This window comes from Alternaria hordeiaustralica, assembly GCF_023758085.1.
Source record: "Alternaria hordeiaustralica strain BMP 2776 chromosome Unknown scaffold_1, whole genome shotgun sequence".
Lineage (NCBI taxonomy): Eukaryota > Fungi > Ascomycota > Dothideomycetes > Pleosporales > Pleosporaceae > Alternaria > Alternaria hordeiaustralica.
This window is the reverse complement of record NW_026056773.1, coordinates 3,398,400-3,423,173: the sequence shown is the minus strand read 5'-3', so window position 1 is coordinate 3,423,173 and position 24,774 is coordinate 3,398,400. Positions and strand designations below refer to the sequence as shown.

Genomic DNA, 24,774 nt, shown 5'->3' with positions numbered 1-24,774 from the left:
CAAATGTTGATATATGGGTAGTTATAAAGGCAATGTATACTCTTGGGCAAGAACGCTACCAGATAGGACGCAACTTAGTGGACTTCTTCCACAAAAGGCTGCAATCTAGATAAATGTGCAACATCCTGCATCGGAGGAGGCCATGGTACAAGAGGTACGAGGGCCACAAGAAAGCGTGATCATCCGACAACCAGGGCAAAGAAATGCTACACCTTAGTAAACGTCATCCACCTCGTCAGGCGGACCCTTGAACTCTGGGTAATGTCAGTAGAGACTCCAGCCGTGCATGACCATGCAGATAAACATTGGAACTTACTGTTTCTGCCAGAGAGCGCATACCACAGCCCGCTCAAACACGCAAAGCCGACCAACACGACGCTAGCGTAGTTCATCGAAACCTCAGTAACAGGAAGCGCAGTCGGCATGCTGAATAGCACTAGTTCAAAGAGAATCCATGCCACAGCACCGATGTTTGCTGCGGTGCCCACCAGGCCACCGACATTCCATTTGGCATGTGCGACTTCTCTCCTACCCGTGAGGAGAGAGATAGCGATGGGGACGAGGTAACCGATGGCGAGTGCGATGACGCCAACTGACGCAAAAGCAGTAAACGCACTGCTGGAACCGAGATTGATAAGACTGAGTAGCATCTCGATGACTGTGACGAGCGTGAGCGAGTAGATGGGCCGGTCGGCGATAGTGCGCGTCCAGAGGCCAGCGAGGGGAAGCGCGTTGTCGCGGCTGAACGCCCATGTGCAGTGTGAAGCGGCAGTCGTGATCGCAATGGCGCAGAAGAGAGTGACGAATAGGATCATTATCATCAGTATCAGCGCTCCGGTCTTCGAGCCCATGATAGAGTATATGATGTACGGCAGCGCTTGGCCGTAGGGCGCGTTGAGGATGTCTTCAAGCGGCGGTAGCGTAAAGCATAGCGGTAGGACGAAGAGCAGCGATGCAAGACCACCGAAGGGTATGCAGAGAGCGATGGCGCGAGAGACTTCAATCTCGGGCTGGGCGCACTCTTCCGTCATTGATGTCACCATGCCTATGGCGGAGAAGGCGTATGCTGGTGGGAGGAGACCGATGAAGAACGTAAAGCCCGTACCCCAGCCCGAGAAGCTGCTGTCGTAGTTGCCGAGCGCGTAGGAGGCTGAATGTCGCCCTTGCTGGGCGCGGACTGATAGAGCGACCAGAAGTGCGATGATGGTAACGAAGTTCCATACGGCGGCCACGGAGTCCACATACGGTAGCAGCTTGTCTCCAAGAGAGCACACAAGGAAGACCAGCACACACAGTGCGTAGAAGATGAGAAGCAGTTCCCAGTCCGATGCTACCCACTCTGGGTTGTAGATTGATACCGTCGCCGCGATAAGGGAAGCAAAGCCGAAGTTGACGGAAAGTGCAATGGTCCAGTTTCCGATGAGCCAGAACCAGCCGGTCAGGAATGAGACGATTTTGCGTGTCCTCTTGCGTTCACCACAGAGCCGGTACGACCAGTAGTACACACCAGAAGATGTTGGATACCGTGATGCCAGCTCTGCAAGCGAAATCGCGACACAGCCATTGAAAAACAGGACAACCAGTACGCCGACGAATATCGACAGTTGGCCACCACCATAGATGGCGCTCATCAAGGGACCGCCAATACCATAGGGCACTGCTACGATGGCAAGGCACATACCCAGAACACTGATGAGCGATCGGTTCTTCGTGAGCTGCGCATCGTATCCCAAATGGACGTGCTCAACGACACCCTCCTCGCGGGTAGTCACTGGACCCATTGGAATGCCGAGCTTCTTCTCGCTGTTGGTCGCCAACATAGTGGGAAAAGGAGGATTCTTGGAATCAGGATGGTAGGAATGATGCGACAGCAAGTGTCTGCACGAGGTGAATGAATATAGCTGTTACAGGCAGTTCAATCTCATGCCGTACATACGCTATGCTCGACAATGTGGCGTCCAACATGATAAGATATGACGATGGTTCATTGTCCACAGATAGCGGGCATCGTCCATACTGGCTCTCTACCCCGGACTGAAGTGTCTTGATTCGAGGTCAAGCCTGTATTGACTGCATCGCTACTGACTCGTCAGAACATCGCTTCGAGATAAGCGGTGGCTTGAATAGTTCTGCGGACTACAATATGATAAAACAACCAAATTGGAAGTTCTAGCGTCAATGTAGACTCCAGAGTGTTCGGTTTTTCCTTGTATATCGCGCAGCCATGCCCTGTTTTGGAAGGATGATAGGCCTCTGGTAGTCGATTCCGGGGCCCCAGATTTCGCGTGTAGAGCGCTCGCACATGACTTTGGTGAAGGGAAAGCTTATCTTTCGCTCAAGCCTTTGATGCGCCGTCAGATCCGTGCCGCTGGAAACATACCAGAAACGTCTCGAAGGTCTGGATAACGACTATGCCCGGGAGAGCAGTTTGAAGGGCAATGTCAAAGCGTGTGCTTGCGTGCTCGAGATGCAGATCGGACATTTGGGCCCTGACAGTGGAGCCTATGCATTAGTGTGGTACTAAGCCGAAGATGGCAAGTTGACGGGCAAAGATGGCCCTGAGAAACGCAGGCTACCTTATCACTTGAGGAAGTCAGTCACTGGTCAGCGCAAAATGTGGACATTTGATCAAGTCAACGCCAAAGTGTTCCTTTGGAGTTCCGCGTCTGCCATGTGGACGCCTAGTTGATGGACCCACATCCAGGAAACCACCACATGCCTTCGGCAGCGCGTCTTGGTCAAGTTATTATCTGTTTTAGGAAGTTTAATGGGCATAGCTTCTCATGGTAGGATTATAGTCATCGCGGGTCTGATTAGAACAATGTGGGACAAACGTCTTTGCAACCTCGGTGCGGGGTGGGTGCGATGTAGACGCGTTGATCGAGAGCGCGGGATATGAGAAGACCAAATGTCCAGCTCTGTCCATGAGGTTTATCTTCCTATCCTCGTTGTATAACACTTCCTGCAGCTTGACTCTTCTCTTGCCGCACACATATATTCCACAATGGCCCAGTCGATCGACCTTACAGCACCTAATGGCGCGAAGTGGACGCAGCCCACTGGTAAGCATCGATAACTCCCAATATTGTAGGCGTGAACAACTAACATTGGTTAGGTCTCTTCATCAACAACGAATTTGTCCCCTCCAAATCCGGCTCAACACTAGAGTCGATAAATCCTTACGACGAGTCCGTCATCGCAAAGGTCTCCGCCGGTAACGAGGACGATGTAGATGCTGCAGTCGCCGCAGCACGAGCCGCCTTCAAGTCATCAGCATGGCGCGACATTTCTGCCGCCGAACGAGGCCAACTGCTGTGGAAGCTCGGTGACCTTTGCGAGAAGAACAGCCATATCCTTGCTACCGTCGATGCGTGGGACAACGGCAAGCCTTACCAGCAGGCCATGGACGAAGATGTTGCTGAGACTATCTCGGTCTTTAGATACTACGCAGGATGGGCGGATAAGGTGTATGGGCAGACGATTGAGACGAGCAATGCGAAGCTGGCGTATACCAAACACGAACCCCTTGGTGTCTGTGGACAGATCATTCCTTGGAACTTCCCTGTCATGGTATGTATCCATCGACTCTGGCTGGTGTAATTCAAAGCTAACAGGCTTCATAGATGGCTGCTTGGAAACTCGGTCCAGCATTAGCTTGCGGAAACACCGTTGTGCTTAAGCCAGCAGAGCAGACACCACTGGGGGCACTATTCCTCGCCACCTTGATCAAGGAGGCTGGTTTCCCTCCAGGTGTGGTTAACATTGTCAACGGATACGGAAAGAGCGCTGGCTCGCGGCTTTCTGAACATCCGAATGTCGACAAGATTGCTTTCACAGGAAGCACGATAACCGGCCGGGCCATCATGAAGGCTGCAGCAACGAACCTGAAGAATATCACCTTGGAGACTGGCGGCAAGAGCCCACTTCTCGTCTTCGATGACTGCGATCTCGAACAGGCTGTGAAGTGGTCGCACATGGGTATCATGGGTATGCTCCATTCTCTTTGCGATGTCCATTGCCTGTACTCAGTACTAATCAAGCCGTCCAGGGAACATGGGACAAGTCTGTACAGCGACATCGCGTCTTTATGTCCAGGACACCATCTACGACAAGTTCCTCGAAGCATTCAAGAAGCAGACCAAAGAAGGTACCAAGATTGGTTCGCAGTTCGATGCCGACACCAACCATGGACCTCAAGTCAGCAAAGCTGCCCAAGAGAAGATCCTCGCATACCTCGACACAGCGAAGTCAGACGGAGCTGAGCTCGTCTTGGGCGGCAAGCAGAGCGGCATACCAGAGAAGGGATACTTCGTCGAGCCGACTGTATTTGCCAACTGCAGCAATGATATGAGGATTGTGCGCGAAGAGATCTTTGGTCCTTTTGTTGTTATCCAGAGCTTCAAAACGGAAGACGAAGCGGTCGAGAAGGCGAACGATACGGAGTTCGGATTGGGAGCGGCTGTGTTCACTCGGGACATTATGAGGGGCCACCGCGTGGCAGGTGCGATCGAGGCGGGTATGGTTTGGATCAACAGCAGTCAGGACTCGCATTTCGGGATCCCCTTCGGTGGCTACAAGCAGAGCGGTATTGGGAGGGAGCTGGGCGCGTATGCGCTGTCTGCGTACACGCAAGTGAAAGCTGTCCATGTTAACTTGGGCACGTTCTTGTAGACTTACTCTCAATGATGATGATTGGAATATGTACCATTCCGATATATCGCTACACACGCAATGTGGTTGTTTGAAGGATGATGATGCTCCTACCCAGATGAGATCTTGGGTGATGGGTGATGACGCAGCGTGTCATAGTCGCGTCGCGTCGGATTAACACCGCTCCACGCTTATCTCCGTCTCAGCAACCGCCACCCAGCAGCACCTGCCACGACCACTACCGCAATTCTAGACTCGACACCCGTTCCTAAGCCCCTCTCCGTTCGAAAGCCAGTCATCGCATGCGCAAAACCCTATAATGGTCCTCGGCTTCGAGCGCATCAACGAGCGCACCCAACGCCCGAACGCGCACATAAACTTCATACGCACACTGCCCGGCCCGACATCGTCCACAGCGGAAAACATCCTGAACCGCGTTGCAGCGATATGTTATCCCTTTATGAAATCGCACATGATCCTTGTTCAGGCGCTCGAAGAATTCCCCTACAACACCGAGTTTGTCGGTCGCAATTTCAATGCCGGCGAAGTCATACAACTGGTGCTCAGGGACCGAAATGGAAGATGGCTGCCCCAGAGGATGGTGGAGATGGTCATGGTTCATGAGCTTGCGCACTGCAAACAGATGAATCATTCAAAGGCTTTCTGGAAGGTTCGAGATGGCTACGCGGTGGAGTTGAGGGCGCTCTGGGCAAAAGGATATACTGGTGAAGGACTGTGGGGTAGGGGTAGGGATCTGGATACAGGAGCCCTACAAGCGAGCGATGGTGAGGCTGTGGATGTACCGGAGCATCTGTGTGGTGGCACATATGGACGGAAGGGAAACAAGAGGAAGAGGGGTGGAAAGGAGAAGCCCATGCTGAGCTATGCGGAGAGGAAGCAACGAAGGATAATGAAGAAGTTCGGAGCTGGAGGCCAGGCATTGGGCGCCGACGACGACACAAAAGTCAAGCTAGAGAAGGGTGTTCCAAAGAAAGGCAAGCCTAGGGTCGCTGGCAGTGCACGAGGACGGGATCTCCGAGCTGCGGCGGCATTGGCACGGTTCGAGCCAGTTAAGAAGGAGGAGGAGGTCATGATAAAGAAAGAGGAACCGTCATCGGACAGCGAAACAGAAGACGAGTTTGTCGAAGGCGATCAAGACGGCGCAGCGGTAGACATAGATGGCAAAAGCATGTTCGACGACAAAGGCCGCGCCCTGGTCAAGATCTGCGAGGACGAGGATGACAAAGATGGCGATGCAAGGAGGGAGATGGACGAGATACAAGGTTTTGCGCCGCAGCCCAAGTCAGCGAAGAAGCCAGCATCGTCCAAAGCCTCGAGCAGGCCGGCAGCACCGGTGCCAACGAAGACTCAGACTGCATCAAAGACCGCCTCGCGATCGACTGCCCCTCCCAAAACATCAGCAGGGTCGGCCAACATCCTTCCAGAGATCTACAAACCCCGTCCCAGACCAAACACCTCCGCCTCACAACCCCGGCCACCGCAGAGCGCTGCCTGTCCCATATGCTCCCTTGAAAACGAGGCCGTGGCGTTGACTTGCGGTGCTTGCGCAAACGTACTGAAGAAGGACTTTGTACCCGACCACTGGCGATGCAAGAGCGCTGCTTGCGAAGGGAGTCAGTACATCAACGCCGGGGACGCAGGTGCTTGTGGCGTTTGTGGGATGACTAGGAAGAAATGAGATGGACACGATGCAGTGAAGCCGCATGGAGAAGAGGCTAGTGGCCGCAACGATGATGGAACAATTATGATACCCAATTTCCTGAAGAAATAACAACACCGTTACAATGCACTACATTCCGAGCAGATCAGATCCAGATGTCATGACTTCATTCCATGCAATAACGCTACGCTAAAGTCGACAGTGGCAAACCACAAAACCCATCCCATGATGATCAACACCAAGCCATGCATAGTAATGAACAAAGAACGCCTTCCGCCTCCCACAGGTCACGGGTACTGCAAGTCCTACCTTGCAATCCTCAAGTGCGAAGCTCCTAAGTTTTTCCTCGCGCTGGTCGGCATGCCCGCGCCCCTTCCACTGTTCCGCCTCATGCCCTCCAACTTCGCCTTGAGCTGCTCATGTATCTTCCTGTTCTGGGCCCACCCATCAGCCAGCTTTTGCATTCGAATAGCGGCGATGACAGCGAGAGCTGCAGATTTGAGCTTGGGTCGGCGGTCGTGGACGGTGATGTCGGGGGTGATGCCCATCTGAGAGATGAGATTGAGGTCTTCTTGATTGCTGGGAGGTGTTAGTGGCTGTACTGCACAGAGTTTCTGGTAAAGGGGTGGAGACATACCATTCATTGTAAGTCTGAATTTGCATCAAGAAGAACTTCTTTTGGTACCCAAGAGCTTCCCGGAACGCCTCTGCTCGCGAGCATCGTGCGCGGAGGAACTGGATCTGCTTGGCGAGACCGTTGATCTCTTTGATATGGCGCTTAGTAAGGGCTTCCGCCTGTTCGTCCAGATCAATCGCATCCTGGTTGGCCTTTTGTTGGATGGACTTCGAGGAAGCTTGGATGAGACGAAGCTGCGATTCCTTCTCACGGAGATGAGACTGTAGGTCTCGTAGTTGACGCTCAAGGGCGGATTGCTGTTCCCGTGCTGTCGACTTGGCTTCAGATAGAGATTTGCGGTGTTGAGCATCCTTGTCGCGGATCCGTCCTTCAAGATCGCGAATCTGGTTCTTAAGAGCGGCCTCTTGTTCGCGCTGTGCCGCACGGGTCTGAGATTGCAGGGCTCCGTTTTCGTTCTCCTTTTCGCGTATCATAGATTCCAGAACGGTGATCTTCTCTTCGAGCGAGGCCTTCTCCTCGGCGACTTCGTCGGCATCCTCTTGCAGAACTTCTATTTCAGCTTCGAAGTCGTCCTTCTCCCGGCGAGCGTTCTCCTTGAGCTCCTCAAGTGCTTCCAAGCGCTCCTCTGCAAGTCGTTGTAGGGCATCAACTTGGCTCCTCTGCTCGTTCAGCTCATCGCGCAAATTCTCTAGCTCGTCGTCGCGTTTGCGTACTAGGTCCTGCATAACATCGATTTGAGTATCAGGCTCGTCGGCATGGCTCCGTAAAGCGTCAAGCTCGGCCTCGCGCTCGGTTATCGTTCGTCGCGCCGTATCCAGCTCCCGGGTCCTGTCACTGAGGTCATTCCTGAGTTGTTTGAGCTCCTTGAGTGTTGTCTCTTGTGCTTCAATCTTCCTCTGCAGGCCGGCGATATCGCGCTCACGAGCTTGCAACGTTGATTGCGAGTTTGAAAGATCGAGAGAGAGTGTATCCCGTTCGCGCGTGATCTTCTGGAGCGCCTCGATCTGGGTGTCCTTGCCAGAAACAGCGGACCGTAAGTTGCGCAGTTCGCTCTCGATGTCTTTACGCTCCTGCCGCAGAGTAGCTACCAATGTGTCGCGGTCGTTGTTGCCTCTGCGCAAAACCTCCACTTGCTCATCTTTGCTCGACATCTTGGAAACCAAGTTGTCGCGCTCACGGCGAAGATTGTCACGTTCTCGTATGGCGTTGTTGAGCGACTGCACCTGAGCATCTTTGCTGTTGAGGTTTGAGCGAAGGCCGGTAAGCTCCTGCGTCGCATCATCGCGCTCACGTCGTACTCTTTCCAACCCATCCAGATCGCGGTCTTTCTGATTCAATTCGCGTCGAAGCTGTTGCAACTGCTGTTCGTATGCGGATGCTTCCCGTTGTAGGCGTGAAATCTGCTGCATAGCGTCTTGGTGCTGCTTCCGGAAGTCGTCCAGCTCATCGGCTCTGGATTCAGCCGCGTCGACCCTCGATTGGAGGAGTTCAATCTCCACGCCCTTTTCACGAGTAATCTCGACCACCTTCTGTCTGGCATCGTTGGCGGATTGCTGTGCCAATTGAACCTGGTTGTCTCCCTGAGACTCTGCAAGCATTAAACGTTCGCGCAGTGCATCCATCTCAGCCTCCTTCTCGTTCTGAATGGTTTGGAGGCGCCGCTGCAGCTCTCGGAGTTCGGCATCCTTTTCGCGCTCCAGCGAACGTAGGCGCTCCTCGAGAACAGAGAGTTCCTGGCGTTTTTGCTGGTCTGCGACCTCGAGATCATGTTCCGCTTCATCCAAGCTCTCGTTCAACTCCCGGATTTCCTGGTCCTTGCTGTCGTCGGCGCTATCGAGCTTGGACTTCAAGGCGTTGATTTCAGCGTCCTTCTCGCGCTCAACAGCACGAACTTGTTCCTGGAGGTCCTCGATCTTCTCGCCTTGTTCAGCCACCCGCCGCTCTTTCTCTGCGGCGTCTTCTTCTTGCGACTGCTTGGCCGATTGCAGCTGTTCTTCCAACTCGGCGATGCGTTCAGCTTGGTCCCTAAGTTGGCGGTCCTTTTCCTCGTCACCGGCAGACTGAGAACTTTGCGCATTCTTCAGCTTCTCCTCCAAGTCCTTGATCTGTTCGTCCTGGTCGTCCAGCATCTCGTCTCGTCTGTTGAGCTCTGCTTGTGCCTCGTCCAACTCTGCTCTGACCTTATCCAGCTCCTCGCTGTCGCCGCTCTCTTCTTCCAGCTTCCTTTCGAGACGCTCCACCTCGGCCGCGCGTTCGTCGGCTAGCCGTCGGAGCTCGTCCATCTCTTCCCGCATGCCTTCGTCGACGTGCCGTCGCTTGACCTTCTCGGCGTATTCCCGTAGCTGCTGCTTGTATGTGTCCAGTTCCCTCTCGGCCGCTTTGAGATCTTTCGAGTAGTTCTTGATATCGCGCGCCATCGTGACCTTCTCCGACTTAAGGTTGATGTTCTCCTCCATGGCTTGTCGGTTGAACTCCGGGCCCATCTTCTTCAGGTTCTCTTCCAGGAAATGGATCTTGAGCTTTAGTCCGAAGTTCTCCTTGTCGATCTGCTCCAGACGCTGCAGTTGTGTTAGAACCTGTAAGTAGTCGTGGCCGGGTGAGCCCGGATATACATACCGCTTCCTGCTCTCTCAGCGTGAGCACATTGCCGTTTCCGTTGTCCATTTCGCCCTCTGCCCTTCTTGGTAGCGCGGTGGGCGTGCTCATAGCACTCGAGCTGGGGTCTGGCAGCTGTGTCCGCCCATCGACCGAATCGGCGAAGGAACTGGATTGTATGTCGTACATGCTCGCCTCGGGCAGCGGCGTGTTGCTCACTTGGAAGCCGGGCTTCATTGCGGCGGGTGTCGTGATCTTGCCGTCGAGCAGTCCGTTGACCTGGCGCGTGCGATTCGCGGTTGCGCTCTTCAGCATGGGCGTGAATTCGTTCTTCGCGGTTTGTTGGCGTCGGGATGCAAGCGGCTGTCGGGGGGTTCGGGCGCCGCCCATCTGTTTGAAGAGGTTGTCGCGGTCTGTCGGCGCATGGAATGTCTCCTCCATGCTGAATGAGGGCTCGTTGACTGTAAAGCGCGTCATATCGCCAACCTCGGTGCGAGGCGTGTCCGGTAGATGCGCCATGGTATAGAATGTACTCTAGCAGCGCATGAGTGAGAGAAATAGAAAGGTCCTTTGGGGCGCACCTCAACAGTGCGGATGCATCATGTTCCACTTCATCATACTCCAGATGTTGTTTGTTTAGGGACGCTTGGACCACGACAGGGATACGGCCCGCCGCTAGCCCATGCAGGCAAGGAGCCGAAAAGCGCGTCTGGAAGTCACGTTACCTCTTTGCCGCCTACACCAGAGACTTCAATCCAGGAATAAATGCTCCTCTGTTACTAAGTACATCCATTTCCGCCCCTCGAGAACAGTGACAATACGAAAACACAACCTAAAAGTACCGAACCGACTATACCCGCACAAGCGTTGGATTCAGTCTCGAAACGAACAACAACGAAGCCAAGATCCATCTGACTGGCTCCGAAGACCGAAGATAGCACCATCTGGAATATATATCCTGGACTATGGACGGGCCACAAGACGACCTTAAGTGGTTTGGCGAAGGTTTCGATGGCTTTCCCAAAAAGTTGCCCGACGATGTCGTGGAATACATGGTCTTCATCATCGATTCTAGGCTCTCAGACATTCAGACAAGGGAACGGCTGCAGGCTTTCCAGCGCGCTCTGAACGCATTAGAGAAGAAGTTTCTCAAAGAGTACATATGGCAGCGTGACTCTCTCAAGCTCGATCTAGTTCGCGAAGAACACCGGTGGCTGCTCAAAGGACGCTCTAACTACGGCGATAGTGTGGCAGACGAATGGCTCATCGTCTACTTTCTACGCGAACTAAGCAAGGAGTTCAAGGACGCATGGATACGCATATATGACAGCGATGGAGAATTCCTCCTGATTGAAGCTGCCAATGCACTACCGAAATGGCTGAACCCTGAGGTTGCCGAGAACAGAGTCTGGATCAACAGCCATCGCCTACTAATCATACCACTTGGAAAAGAGGAGGAGCCCGGCCCTTTGACTCAAGTCCAAGCTATTCAGATCATCGACGCTACACCAGCACGACCACAGCAGTACATTAAGGTTGAAAAGGAGGCTTTTCATCGCCTAGCTAATTATCCGGCTGCGATCTCGGAGAATCAACACCATGCGACTCTTCCTCTGCCAAGAAAGGTTGCATACATTCTACATAGCAACCCGTCGTATATTGCACCAGTAGTCGAAGCCTTCTATCTTCGAGACCCCATCTCCATCCGGCTCATCCAACCCGAAAAGTCCAAAACCCCGCTCACGTTCCCGCCGGAAGACTTTGTAGACGTTAGCGTTCGTTTCACTAAAGTCCTTTACGCTCAGCTTCTCGGTCAGCATTGGGAACCGCCCGCGCCATGGGACGCAGCACTGGAGCAGCTCGTCAAGTCTGGTAGACCAACCGAGAAGGCAGAGATCGGAATCAAGATTACAGCAGGCATGCAGATGCTTCTGTCGCACTCTTTATACACATCTCGTAAACCGACGCGTGAGATCGCCCTTCTCCTAGAGGACTTGGAAAGTGGCGACGACACACTTCCTACTGACGCCGAAATCGCCGGTTGGCCTAAGCGTGAAGACGATGAAGGGTGGCTCAACATTGACTTCTCCGAGTTCGAGAAGGAGCTCGAAGGCAAAGGAAGCGGCGCGAAAGACGCGTTTGGTGACAAGAATGCGGAGGAGAATTTGAAGAAGATGGTCGCACGCTTCAACGACTTCCTGGCCGACAACGAAGCAGGCGCTGAGGGTGCTGATGGCGTTCTGGACCCCATGGATGTTGACAATGACTCTGACGCTGGCGGCAGAGGATGGGAAGACCCAGAAGATAGTGATTCGCCAGCCGAGAACGAAACTAAGAGCAAGGGCACAAGCAAGGCGAAGGCCAGGAATGACGAAGATGAGGATGACACGGATGAAGACGACGACGCAGAAGCCGACGCGGAGTACGCCGAATACGAACAAGCCTTCGAAAAGTACATGATGCTACCCGCGGCGGAGAAAGCCATTCTCACAGAGGAAGCTCGCGCACTAGCGCTCGAACAAGACGCTGAAAAGGAAGAAGACGGAGAGATTCAGAAGCTTTCTGAGATGATGGAAGCTGAACTCTTCAGCCATGGCGCGCTAAACGTCAACCCCAAATCGGAACACAAGCTAGGAACAGGTCTCCTGTCCGACAGCAAAGGAAAGGGCAAAGGGAAGCTTCAAGAGGTCGCTGAAGAAGACGACGAGGGTGATGACGACGATCTTCTGGACGAAGATTACAACCTCGCTGATAACATGCTGAAGGCGTTCAAGGGACAAGCTGGTATGGCGGGCCCAGCGGGCAACATGATGAGGGCGATGGGCGTGCAGTTTCCACAGGACGCTGATGATGAGATCAAAGGAAGCAGTAGTAAGGGCAAAGGCGCGTAAGATGTCAAGCACGTACAATTATCTAGCCCAACAACTTCCGTATGAGTAACTTATGTCCCTTCCTCCATCCACTCATACTTATCTCTGCCCACTGCCACCTCCAGTGCCTCCGTCTCCACTTTGACCCCATTCTCCTCCAACGTACTGTTTCGCATACTTACTAGTCGCCTGTATATCGGCGAACTCTCAGCGACCAACTTCCTTCTTCTGTTTATTACCTCTGTCTGACTCTTCCCCTTTATCCTCAGCATCTGCGCAAGTTCTTTGTCCTCTTTACCCTCTACATACAAACGCAGAATCGCTTCGTCATCTTCCGGAGTGAAGTGACAAAGCTTTTTGCGCCGCTGTAGATCGATAACATCTTGCGGTACTTTTTTCATAACCTTAAGGGCTTGCCATCGAGATTGTATCGCTTCGACCGGGATGTTCATCTCGCGAGAGATGGCTTTGGGCTTCTGCACACGGCGGTGGCCGTCGATCACAGCGGCATCAAGCTCGGGAGTCCAGTTTATGGTGGCGCTCACGTCTCTTTGCCGGATGATGGCGTAACGATGCTGAGTAGCATGTGCGGTACGATTGAGAACCTGCGCTGCTTGTTCATAAGTCATTGTCTCTATCTCAATGAGACGGATGAGTTGGCTTTCCTCATCGTAGTTCCATCGACGCTTCTCGGCCGGGGCTTTCCGGGGACAGGATTCGCTGGGGTATAGGGCGTCCATGATGAAACAAATTGAAGGTCGTCCTTTGATTGTTAACGAGTTGAGTAAGCCGGTTTTGTGAGTGTTAGTGACCTTATGTGGGCATAGTAGCCGAGTATATATCTAGATAGGAGGGTGGCGGGAAGCGTCAGCTGTGACATGCGTTAGGCACCAGAAGGTGATCACAGCTTGAATATGAATTCACTTTGATCGAATAAGATCTCGTGCCCTTGCAAGAGTACACGAGCAAGTATTGTATAGCTCGGAGAAGCAGTCCCAGTCTGGCGTAGACCCCTGATAGGTAGCGATCAAAGTCATGAAACCGAGTGAATGAGAATACTCCTGATGGGAAATAGCTCGTTCTAGTATTGCGATTGGCTTTTTCACAATAAATGCAAAGCAAAAAGGTCCTAATGGGGTTCGAAATGGATGAGTTGAAGCTTATAGCACTGTTGACCATGGGATCTGAAAAGACCCAGGAAGAATGGTGCGCCCACTCGCCAGAAGCACTAGATGCTCATATGACCTGTGAAAAGTCCAATGCCAATATCACTGGCTTCGTATCCTCCAAAACTCATTCACATCTCTCTATACAATCCAAGGATCTTGGTTGTAGCCACCCTGCCTATGCTCGCTAATCAAACACCATAAACTCCTCCATGAACTTGTCTGCCTCCTCGTCGTTTGGATTCTTCTTCTCCTTCTCGTGATGATAGACCGAATGAACTGCCTGCTTGAACCACCGACCAAGGTTATACCTCACTTCCTCTTCATGACATTGACTGAGCCACCCAGGAGTGTGGTACAGGGCTGTTGCCGTCTTGCGGCAGCTATTCTGCACAGCCCGCAGGACTTGACCGTGAACCTTCCACCTTCTGTCGTCACCGCAGACAGCGATCCCATATTCTCCAATATGCTCCTTCGTAAGCGATGCCCACTCGGCCGCGAGGTAAGGTCCAACAACGCTGCGGAGAACGAAGCCGCTTTGTTCCATGAATACGCCGGAGGAAGGATGTGGTAGTTCGAGACAGATGTAATAGTAGTCGCCGTACTCGTACGCAATGCCGATTCTGTTCAAGTCTACAGTGTTGGGGTTGAAGGTGAAGAAGCTGTCTCGGAAGTAGCAAGAAGGGCCATAGTTGGGAGCGGGCTGGTCACTACCGGACGCCGGTAGAGGGGCGGTAGGATCGCTAACCTTTTTCGCAGTCTGGCGCGCTTCAGTGCCGGTCACCAGGCTGTCTGATCGTGCTTTGAATTTGGAAGCGTCTGGAGGAGATTTGACCGCGTCAGATGCATTGTGACGAGGACGCCGTGTGATGATACTGTATGGATATGCGTTGACGTTGATTTTGAGTACCGAGATAATGTTAGATGCTTCCGTTACTGTAGTTCGCGAAGCACGGTATTCGCGTTCCGCCATTTTGTAGGTAATATGCTGTCAGTCAGAGGTGGTAGAAGGAAAAAGAATTTGGAACGAAAGGTAGAATCGCAAAGATTGAAGTCGCGTTTGTGACAATAGTAGATCCTTGTGACGGAGGGAGCGAGCCACTTTAGGTGACGTAGAGTTCGCACTGTATCTCGCAACTTCAATTCAGCTTTTTAACGTCTTTCGGTTTCCTTTTTCGCTTTAAAGTAATCGTTCGAGGCTCGTCGACCATAGTTCAGCGCAGTGCTACGGGGAGTGGATGCCCGCCCCACTACGAGCGTCCAACCTTGGAACAGAAACGTCGCGTTGGGGGTCACTCGCAAAGTGAAAACTAGACCAATGTAAGTCCAGGTGATAAAGGTCTTACGGATATAGCGTACGTGACCTCCGAGAATTCGTGGACTTCGCTAGACATCCACCTCACTGTCACTGTCGGTCCTGACACCCAGCGTATCCACCCAATTGTCTCCACCTCAAGCATAATGTCCAACCCAAATTCTCTACCAGACATCGAGGCGGTCCACAGAAGCGTCGGACTGATCACGGCCTCCTCCGCCCCACTACCCATACCTACTGCGATTATCGCCGATCAAGGCGCCTACTGTAATGTAATCCGCACGACCTACATATTAGACACAAACTGACGTCACACCCCAACATTTAGACATGATCTGCTTCGAGCCCGACAATGCCGGTATCACCACGACCCCGCCGCTCTCTGCAAGGAAAGACTTCGTCGCCGCCAACTATCCAGACCTCGTCCAAGCTTGGAACAGGAAGAGAAAAGATGACTGGGAAGAAGCGCTACACATGAAGCAGAGGATTACCGACTACGCGGTCTTTTTCCGGGGTAGGCAGCGCGCTGGCGTATTGGCAAGACGCGATGCGGGAGTGGCATGCGATCAAAAGTTGCTCCCGGGGATGAAGCGCCATTTTGGTGAGTTGCGACCCTGCGCAACACACGCTCGCGAGCGGGGTGCCTTCCTGGTCTGTAACGGCTGTCGTGTCGCGCATCATGCGCAGGTAGAGCGAGACTTCGAGCGAAATCGCCTGATGACGGAAGGAGCGCGCGTGCCAGTGTGCGAGTTCTGCGCGAGGAGGTCGGTCCTGGATCTGGGAGAGGGACACCGAGGTTGTGCATGCGATCAAGACTGGCAGTGTTTTCGGTGTCGGGAGGACTTTCTCAGGAAACTCGCGAAGGCAAGGCAGCGGTCGCACGTGGAGGGGAAGTGTGGGAAATGCGATAGTGTGGATGACGTCGTGGAGCATGTGAAAGTATGCCTCCTCTGTCAGGGAGTGAACGTGCGTAGCAAGCATGTGTGAAGGACGTTGAGATAAGACAAAAGCGGACATTTCGGACACGTGTTTTGGAGCTTCACGGAGAAAATACATAGCCGTTGCATTAAGAAAGCCTACTTTACCTGGGTCAACGAAAAGGCAATAGCACCATAGATGAAGTTGAACCAAATGCACGTCGCTCTTTCTTCGCGCAACCTCAGTACCGTGGCGTGAGTTTGACATCTAGCTTCCCCACTATGATGGTAAAGCAGTCTCGGGTCTTGTTCTCGATTGTACTGCCATCCTCACCCTCAGCAAAAGAGATCTCGAATGATCTAACAAGATTGGCAGTGACACTGCGCAGCTCCATCATGGCTAGCTTCTGTCCGATACAGTTGTACGGTCCAATGGAGAAAGGTAGATAGGCACGTTTGTCGATGATAGCACCAAGCCGTTCGCCGGTCCATCGCTCTGGCATGAAAGACAGCGGCTCTTCAAAGTATCGTGGGTCGCGTTGCAGGCTGTAGAACGGCATCCATACATTAACTCTTCCGGGTATATATGTGCCGTTGGGTAGAGTTATTCCTTCAGGTGGTGTCTCGCGCTGCGCTCCGGAGGGTGTCTGAATGTGTTAATGATGTCAATGATGGCCTCCTTGGGTGAATACTTACAGCAGGATGAAGGCGCAAAGTCTCGTTGATTACCCCGTCCAGATAAGCACACTCGGTGACGTCTTCAACATTAAGATGCGCTTTCTTCGTTTCGATTTCATCAATTGCGGTGCGCAGCTTGGCTTGGGTCTCCAGATTCTTGCACAGCTCGTACAAAAGAAATGATAACGTTGCAGCCACGGTATCGCTGATGATCATGTCAGTATTCGGGACTTTAGATGGAGGTTGCAACAGGATCAAGTGCAATGCCGTATCTAGGCAAAACCTCGTAACGCCTGGCACCAAGTACTTCATGGGGTTGCTTACCTGCCCGCTATGACCAGAAGCCGCGAATCAGAATTCATCTCGGGCGTTATCCGGTCGTCATTTGGGTCCAGCAGAGAAGAGAAAACGTCCTTCTCTTTGGGTGTATCCTGGTATTCGTGAGAAATCTTCATTGAGATGGAGGTTATCGCCATGGCATGCGTACCTTTTTCCGCTCTTCGAGAACCTTTGCACTCCAGGCTATATGCTCAAAGAGGGGTCCAGAACCGACAGGTGTTAGTGCGATAAGCCGCATCGCCCAAGAGATGTGCGCAAAAACACTTATGGGTGCGTGGCTCTCATGCAATAGCTTGATGACAGGATCTTCTTTACCCTTCTCCATCATGTCAAAGCTGCGGTTGAAGCCGACATCTCCCATAACATCAAAGCTGTAGAAGTTGACCCAGTCTGTAATTCGAACTGAAGATCGTGTAGCTCGCTCTTTGAGCTTGGACATGAGAGTAAGAGCATGGCGGTTCAAGCGAGGCTCATATTCGCGGAGAGCATTTGCGTTGAATGCACGATCCCACATCTTGCGCCTTTGTCGATGTTCATCTTTGTTAGTTGTGAAATGAAGAGAACGCCCTGCCACTTCGGAAATACTGTCGTATATAGTGTTCTTCTTGCACTTCGAAGTCGCTCCATGGATCAGAGGAACGGCGTCAGCGCAGTAGACCGTGACTTCTACATTTGGACAGGCAAAGTCAGTGTCTGTGTCACACACACCTTCATTGTCTTGGGCTTACCTCTAGGACCAGTACGAATGACGTCTTCTCCGTACTGCTGGGGTAAAGAGTCGAGCCATGAGAAATACTGGAAGTTGGTCGAAAGTACTCCGACCGAGATGCCGTATGACTTTGAGAATCGGGCGAGGAAGGGGCCAGGGAACTTTGCAATGTCAGCAAATCCTACTTAATCAACGTCAACGAAGCGCTTGCCTTCCGCAAGCGATGGAAGAATCCCCTATGCAGTGATATGCTGGCAATCAAGATGGCGAAATAGAATGTTGCCGTCCTTGCGGCAAGCTGGACTGCGACACCAAGAGATTTAGTGGACGTATCAGCAACATATTCCAGAGTTGCAAGGCCTCCAAAGGCGAAAGTCCAGAACCCAATAACTGTGTGGAAGGTGTTGTCCCAGTCACTTCGGTGAAGAGCATAGTGAGTTGCCAATGCTAGTGACGCGATTAATGTTTTGCTGTGTGTAAGCTCCATGATTCCGTACGACATGGTAGCTGATGGAGAAGGAGATAAAATGTCTCGAGAGACGTTGGAATGATGAAGGGGTGAGGAGCTCAAGAATGGAAGGTTGGACCCTGGAAAGCTGAACATTTGGACGGATCGTACGGGTGAAACGCACGATCTTGGAAATTCGTGTTAGCACGCGCGGCTGAGAGCTGCAGGTAAATTTTGACCAGAGCTGAGGGAGCACAAGATTTTAACAATCGCCATTGTGCTGCGGCGTAGTTGACGCAGCAAACATTGCCTCTGTCATGCTGTGCCTCCTATGCCCAGGTCTGAGGTGGATATTTTGGAATGCGCCTGCGGACCGTTAGCTTGCAGGGATTACGTGCTACCAAAGCGGGGCACTAACCTGATGGAGGCTACTTGGCAAGAGCTCCTTGCTTGACAATCGCGTCGCTGCACAATCTTTCTTTTCGGAACTCTACCAATCCCCAATTACATGCCGAGGTCTCAGCCCCTAGGTACATCGAATGGTGTCACGACGCGCTTATAAAGCCACCACAACGTGAAACTATTCTCCTAACAGAACCTTGCTGATAAGCCCTAGACTAAAGACATCCCGAAGCCTTGAATGTGTCTCGGACCTGTCGTTGCCAAGCGGTCGTTGAGTCTTCCTCGCTCGATTGAACCCTGTCATCTTCTGACTCGCAGTCGCTGTTGAACATCTCTTTCCTGGAGAATTCACGGCTGATGGGAATGCCATTCTGCACGGCGACTCGGTAATGCACCTGGAAGTCAAGCCTGGAATCGATGCATGAGCCTGATCCATCCGCTAGCTTGCTTCGTGGTTGTGCAAGCATGTGGCACCGCATGTGAGATATTGTATCTGCCACTCTTCGCAGCCGCGGACGATCAAAGTTCCAATGTACGTTGAGGTGTTCGAGCGTTTCCACTTTCAACAACGGTTCGATCCAGGAAGCGACCCATGGTCTTGGCCCAACGGTCATCTGTGCTTCCCACAACAAACACTCTTCCGCTGAAGAAGGCGCAGTGTCATAGCGCTGATGGGAACTGCTGATCATTAGGTGAAGCCTCCGTAACCCCATGCGCGTGGTGGACAAGAGAGTACAGAGGTCCGTGAAGTGGTTATAAGCGAATTGCAGCACAAGCGAGTCTGTTGACCTGCGGAGAACGGGATAATGAGCTCCAATGGTGCCTCTCATATTGCTCGCTTCCACTAACGCAAGCTTCATGGAGGAGATAAGCTTGAGGGATTCGGCAGGCCTGTCGCACAAGAATGCGAAAGCGGTCGGTATGCTGAGGCTTTCCGTAAAGCTGAAAATATTCTGTCCATAAAAGACCTTTCTAGCTTCGTGATAGATCTGCCGGCATGTTTGCAACAATCGAATTTCGATGTGGTTGGACGACGTGTCTGATGGAATTGCAAGTTGATATGTCATTCGGATGTTCGTAGGCCCATCCCTTGAGTCGTACTCCGCGGAGGTCAGACCAATGTCGAAGCGAGGTGTCAGCCAGATCCGTCGGTGGGCGCGTAGACGTCTCAACGGGTAAGCTTTCTCGAGCCCACGGGTACTGCGGCAAGCCGGAGCTTCCAATAGGACGGCTGCGCTTTGAACAGGAATCACATCGCATACGAGAACGTAGCCATAAATAAGATCTCGAAGCTCCCGCGGAAGTTTAAGAAGACGCGAAGACATGGTGGCACAGATCAGGGGTTCACTGCGCAGCCGTTGAGGATAAAGGCATGTCAAGTCGATTAGGGGAGATGTGATGACGCCGTTCGTTCCAAGAACGGCTAGGCCAATTGACCGCGCACCTGGACAGGGGCCGAGGTCGGACTATCCCCCGCTCCTCTCCTCTCGCGCCATACGACCACCTTACACAAGAAAGAAACTGAACAGGTGCACTGGCGTCTATAGTAAGGTAATAGCTGAAGTAAACAAGACCTGAAGGCAGTGTAGACTTCAGAGGGATGCGTGTCGAAATCTTCCTTTGCACGAAGCTCATTCTCTGTCAGCTCTAGTGCCCTTCTATCAATACCAGATGACGAGTATAGACTGGGTTCATGTTCACAGAAGAAAAGGTTAAGGAGTGAAGACTAGCTAAGGATGTGACAGTCAAATTGGCTATAAGCTGTATATACAAGAATCTTATCGATCGTCACTTCAGTTTTCCCTCCACGCTATCACCACCATTTCCAGCCTTGCGATACTCGTTTGCTTCCTAGTCTCCACCAAGTGTTAAACACTTTACAAGTTGGCAGCAATGAAGCTACGGAGAGTAGCCTGGCCAATGTTGGCGTACACACCAGGGGCGTTGGGGGCAGCGCAGCCATCACCCCAAGAAACGGCACCGAGGAGGACCTTGGTGGACTTGTTGACGATAGGACCGCCGGAGTCACCCTGGCAAGAGTCCTTTCCACCCTGCGAGAGACCGGCGCAGAACATCTGGGCGGTAACAGCCGAGGTGCCGTAAGAAGACTGGCAGGAGCTGCGAGAGACGACAGGAACATCAACCTTGAGGAGGTTGACGGGGAGCGACTGGCCGCCGGAAGAGGTAGTACCCCTAATTTGAAAGTTAGCTGTGTGTTTCGGACGGATTCTGAACAGACAAGAATGACAAGACTTACCAGCCAGCAACGGTGAGGGTAGTTCCAGCAGCAGGGTCGGATCCGGACGCGGGGAGCGTAGCGTACGAGACGGTGGAGCTGGTAGGGATGGAGGTGGACAGCTTCATGATGGCAATATCACCGTTGTAGGTGCTCGCGACGTAGCCAGGGTTGACCTTGATGGAGGAAACACGGGCAACAACACCGCCGGAGGTACGGCTCTGGATTCAACTTGTTAGCCTAAACAAATCTCATGGCCAAGGTGGAAACTTACGTTGGAACCAGCGCGAACTGTGAGGCTGGAGGCAGTCTGGCCAACAGCACAGTGAGCAGCTGTGAGGATGGTGTTGGCGTTCAGAAGGGTGCCACCGCAGAAGTGGGAGCCGGAGCGCTGGAGGGAGACGATGAATGGGAATTCAGCCGCGCCAGCGGTTGTTCCACCGACAATGTCCTCCTGGCTGCCGTTGTCCCAGTCGGGGATCTCAGTGGGATCCTGAGGGATGGCTGCGGAGAGCACCACCGCTGGGATAGCGAGGACGGTGAGGAGATCTTTGATCTGCATCTTGAAGGAGGTTGGCCGGAAAGCTGGTGTGGGACTGAAGCTGGAAGCGAAAGACTGCTGGTTCTCTGGTGAGGACTGGCCTGAGAATGAGAGGAAGGCAGCCTCCTATTTGTACTCGACTGGTCACTCTCTAGTCTTGCGACTTCGATATGGTGGTATACACCAACCTTGCCACATTGTTGTCGTGTGGTCCAGGTATGCTACTGGTCCCAAGACCGCTAGAACAGGGGATATTCGATGCTCCTTCTGCATGTAGAAGGAGAAAAGCAGTGTACAGCGGTGATTGGTACTGTTGCAGTTATAAGTTCCTTCTACAGCCTAGCATCTTTCATGCAGCCATCCGTCGAGATGGTGCTTATCTCCTGCATGACTATCGATACCCCGGAGATCCCGTGCTCATCGCCAAACGGGAAGCTGTTTTGGCACACTATCGTACAACTGGTTCTGCATAGTAGTGTCTCCGGCCCTAGGGGATATTGTGGTGAGTTCGGCCGGTAGTGGCTGGTTTCACGTGCCAACGTCGGTGAACGCCATGTGCCATCGAGATAGAGGGAAAAGAAATCTGGGAAACATAGGCTGAAGGCCAGTCAGCTGCTGCTGTGGCAGTACAAATCTCCAGCCTCTAGGCTGAGACTACGCCGGTGCCGGTGCCGGGTGATCTTCCTGATGGCGTTACATGGATGAAGATCCTAGGTGAAGAGCTACATAGCAACTATAATTGGCTCATTAGGTGGGAGATCGATGATTGCGATAAGATCTAGCTGATGAGCATTTGCGACCACAAATGACGAGTGGCCTGCAGCGTCCGGCGGTCTCCCCCATGGACTCGCTGCCAAGCCTTACCAAGCTTCCGTTTATATTGCAGTCGTGGGCGCGATATGCGAGATAGCAGATGGTTGGTGTGGGAGCATCGTCTCCCTGTGAGGTTTGTCTCGAAGAGGCAGTTACTGGTGAGGGTGGGGCTTGGCATGCGGCCCGGCCCCTGCTCATTCCCTCCGAAACACTCCGCCCTACCTGCTGCGATCGCCACAACACCTGAATCATCTCGTATGGACGCGGACTTCGCGACCTAATCAGACGGAAAAGACCTCTTAACAGTAGGTGGCAAGAACTTTGCCCCCACTGCGTCATTTATCATGGACAGGTATGAGCGAGGTGTGTCCGCCATGGTTTGCGAGAAGTGCAGGTTAGCGAAGGCTGGAGCAACCACCGCACCTCTCGCGCCTCCTTGAAACGATACCTTGCAAACTCGCAAAGCCTACGCTTCTCGCAACACTGTACATGCATGCAATGATGTCTGCCTACGTGAAAAACGGATGGTGTGCTGCATGCTAGTGCTTCGCCGCGCGATAGGTGGAGATGCCACGAGTTAATTCAGGCACATGTATAGCACAGCTGAGGCATCTCTCAAGACCTCCTGGCTTCGCATTGAATCCGTTCGTTAATTACATCCCGACTAATGTACACATCAAATTGTACTTCGTTTACCACTACTCATCCCCAGCCACTCATTGCCGTCTTCCAACCCATACATCGATACAATCTACTGTTTCAGAGAGCCCTTCCTAGTCTTTATCCTTACTTCGGCATCTTCCAACAGTCCGCGATAGTCCTCTGGGCCATAGCTACTCAGGCACTCCCTCGCACCGCCACCCTTCCTCCGCTCCTGCATTCCCAGATCTCTTAGCAGCGTGTCAAGGTAAGGCATCGTATCAAAGACAAGATCGGGTAGCGTATGCCCATAACTCATTGCGCCGCGGAGAACACAGTACTGCGTGTTTCGATATGTCTCCTCAAGTGCCTTGGTTGGTGAAGAGGGCAGAGACAGGGTACCGTCGAAATAGGCAGTGATCCAGAGGCTTTGGATGTATGCGCACGGGAAGGTAAAAAGACAATGGGCTGCACCTGCGAATGCGATGTTGCGCTCTTCCATGGCTTTTGGCGGGACCATGAAGCGGTATAAGCGGTACGGTTGGGCGTTTGAAGAAGGCTGTTCAGCGTAACGAAGAGAGGGATCGGGATGATGTATACGGCTCGTATCCCTCTCTTTTAGGTAAGGGTACTCAGTGTACAGAGTTTCCTCTGACTTTCGTATAAGCTCTGTCTCTTCCGGTGTGAGTGCAAGTGTACTAGGTAAGCCCAATTTTTTCTCCAGCTCTTGAGGTTCGAAGCGGAAGGTGTATCCCTTTTGCCAGCCTGTTGCACAAACGACTGCATCGGCCTCTAACACCTTCCCTGACTTAAGTACAACCTGTCGCTCTCCGTACAGGCTTTCAATGTCGTCAACGATCACTTTGACCTTTCCGTCTTTGACCAACTCGAAAAAGCTATCCGGGTAATTGTGAATCGATAGCGCGTTGCCGACCTCGAAAGCACCTCTCCAAGGCCGCAACTTCTTCGTCTCAGGGTGTTTGTCCAACCCATTTAGCGCGATCGCATCTTCTCCAAGTATGTTCCAGAAAGCACCCACTATTTTCCTGCCAAGCCACGTGCGATGGAAAAAGGAGCGCAGCCAGCCTTCAATGCCTGTCGTGGGTGCCCAAGGACAAGGAGACATGAAGCCAAAGAAACGTGTATGTACCAGTTTCTCCAGCCACAATCCCAATGGTGTGACGTGACTAGGCGTCATCCACACAGGTCCATTGCCGTCAGGACGAATAAGTAAAGTCGCTGTAGCAGATGGCTGACTAGCACATGCGTACGCTACATCCCACGCCGACTTTCCAGATCCCACAACGACAGTATGCTTGTTTGGTTTCGCAATGACTTGGTGATGTTCCGGGAAGTCTGCAGCATGGATGACCAATGATCTGAAGTTTGTCGACGTTTGATAATCCGGTAATAGTGGCTTGTTCGTGGTACCAACTGCAATGACCAGTTTTTTCGCTTTGATCTGGGCGCCCTTCCTATTCAACGGAGATGCCGCGCAATGCACCACCCATCCATCCGCATCTTCATCACTCTCGATGACCTCAACATTTGTTCGCCCTCTAACGAATTGCTCTACATTGGCCCATTTCGTGAAAGCACAAAGGTAGTCGAACATCTTCGCGGCGGGAATGTGTTCTCCCTTTTTCACCATGAACTTTTCTTCATCCATGGGGAAGTCAGGGTGTTCGTACATGCCCCACAGATTGTTGGTCCGGAGACCGGGAAACACACGATTCGGTGCCCATGGCCCGCCGATGGATGGCGCAGAGTCGAGAATGAGTATTTTGGCTGAAGGATGCAGGCGATGGTATGTGTGAGCAGTTGTGAGGCCGTAGATGCCTGCACCTATGATCACGAGATCCGCTTCTTCCATTGTATGGACGAACGTGAGAAACCACTCGGGGGTTGGAGGAACTTGCGCAGAGTTATGTGTAGCTGTATTGACGGGGCTGTACGTGTCGAGAGTAGAAGAACTGCGGCAGGTACAGTGGACACCATCCATCCTATTGGTTCCGGCAGCGTGAGATGGAGCAACGGGAGGCCCTATGATTTCGATGCGGTAAAACAAGCGAGATCTGTATCATCCATGTCATTCTTGCAGTAGCATCTACCAGAGGTACGATTGCGATAACTGGAAA

At 52.6% G+C, this 24,774-nt stretch overlaps 10 protein-coding genes across 10 annotated transcripts; 3 read left to right on the top strand and 7 right to left on the bottom strand.

Moving 5' to 3' along the window:
• Positions 1–213: 213 nt before the first annotated feature.
• J4E84_001099 (uncharacterized protein) lies at positions 214–1,965 on the bottom strand (the record flags this gene model as incomplete). The annotated part of the gene is made up of 3 exons (XM_049383733.1): positions 214–254; positions 317–1,878; positions 1,937–1,965. The coding sequence occupies 3 exons, from the start codon at positions 1,963–1,965 to the stop codon at positions 214–216; spliced, it is 1,632 nt and encodes a 543-aa protein (XP_049249251.1).
• A 1,039-nt stretch (positions 1,966–3,004) lies between these two features.
• J4E84_001098 (uncharacterized protein) lies at positions 3,005–4,671 on the top strand (the record flags this gene model as incomplete). Its single annotated transcript, XM_049383732.1, has 4 exons — positions 3,005–3,062; positions 3,116–3,570; positions 3,624–3,987; positions 4,049–4,671. The coding sequence occupies 4 exons, from the start codon at positions 3,005–3,007 to the stop codon at positions 4,669–4,671; spliced, it is 1,500 nt and encodes a 499-aa protein (XP_049249250.1).
• Positions 4,672–4,969: 298 nt separating this feature from the next.
• J4E84_001097 (uncharacterized protein) lies at positions 4,970–6,349 on the top strand (the record flags this gene model as incomplete). The annotated part of the gene is made up of 1 exon (XM_049383731.1): positions 4,970–6,349. One exon carries the CDS (start codon positions 4,970–4,972, stop codon positions 6,347–6,349), a length of 1,380 nt encoding a protein of 459 aa, XP_049249249.1.
• Positions 6,350–6,636: 287 nt separating this feature from the next.
• On the bottom strand, positions 6,637–10,082 carry J4E84_001096 (uncharacterized protein; the record flags this gene model as incomplete). Its single annotated transcript, XM_049383730.1, has 3 exons — positions 6,637–6,910; positions 6,969–9,526; positions 9,585–10,082. 3 exons carry the CDS (start codon positions 10,080–10,082, stop codon positions 6,637–6,639), a joined length of 3,330 nt encoding a protein of 1,109 aa, XP_049249248.1.
• Positions 10,083–10,528: 446 nt separating this feature from the next.
• Positions 10,529–12,454, top strand: J4E84_001095 (uncharacterized protein; the record flags this gene model as incomplete). Its single annotated transcript, XM_049383729.1, has 1 exon — positions 10,529–12,454. The coding sequence occupies one exon, from the start codon at positions 10,529–10,531 to the stop codon at positions 12,452–12,454; it is 1,926 nt and encodes a 641-aa protein (XP_049249247.1).
• A 50-nt stretch (positions 12,455–12,504) lies between these two features.
• J4E84_001094 (uncharacterized protein) lies at positions 12,505–13,173 on the bottom strand (the record flags this gene model as incomplete). Its single annotated transcript, XM_049383728.1, has 1 exon — positions 12,505–13,173. One exon carries the CDS (start codon positions 13,171–13,173, stop codon positions 12,505–12,507), a length of 669 nt encoding a protein of 222 aa, XP_049249246.1.
• Positions 13,174–13,786: 613 nt separating this feature from the next.
• On the bottom strand, positions 13,787–14,572 carry J4E84_001093 (uncharacterized protein; the record flags this gene model as incomplete). Its single annotated transcript, XM_049383727.1, has 1 exon — positions 13,787–14,572. One exon carries the CDS (start codon positions 14,570–14,572, stop codon positions 13,787–13,789), a length of 786 nt encoding a protein of 261 aa, XP_049249245.1.
• Positions 14,573–16,073: 1,501 nt separating this feature from the next.
• Positions 16,074–17,362, bottom strand: J4E84_001092 (uncharacterized protein; the record flags this gene model as incomplete). Its single annotated transcript, XM_049383726.1, has 3 exons — positions 16,074–16,377; positions 16,834–16,940; positions 16,997–17,362. 3 exons carry the CDS (start codon positions 17,360–17,362, stop codon positions 16,074–16,076), a joined length of 777 nt encoding a protein of 258 aa, XP_049249244.1.
• Positions 17,363–20,284: 2,922 nt separating this feature from the next.
• Positions 20,285–21,205, bottom strand: J4E84_001091 (uncharacterized protein; the record flags this gene model as incomplete). The annotated part of the gene is made up of 3 exons (XM_049383725.1): positions 20,285–20,600; positions 20,665–20,864; positions 20,918–21,205. The coding sequence occupies 3 exons, from the start codon at positions 21,203–21,205 to the stop codon at positions 20,285–20,287; spliced, it is 804 nt and encodes a 267-aa protein (XP_049249243.1).
• A 1,543-nt stretch (positions 21,206–22,748) lies between these two features.
• Positions 22,749–24,509, bottom strand: J4E84_001090 (uncharacterized protein; the record flags this gene model as incomplete). The annotated part of the gene is made up of 1 exon (XM_049383724.1): positions 22,749–24,509. The coding sequence occupies one exon, from the start codon at positions 24,507–24,509 to the stop codon at positions 22,749–22,751; it is 1,761 nt and encodes a 586-aa protein (XP_049249242.1).
• Between the last annotated feature and the right edge of the window lie 265 nt (positions 24,510–24,774).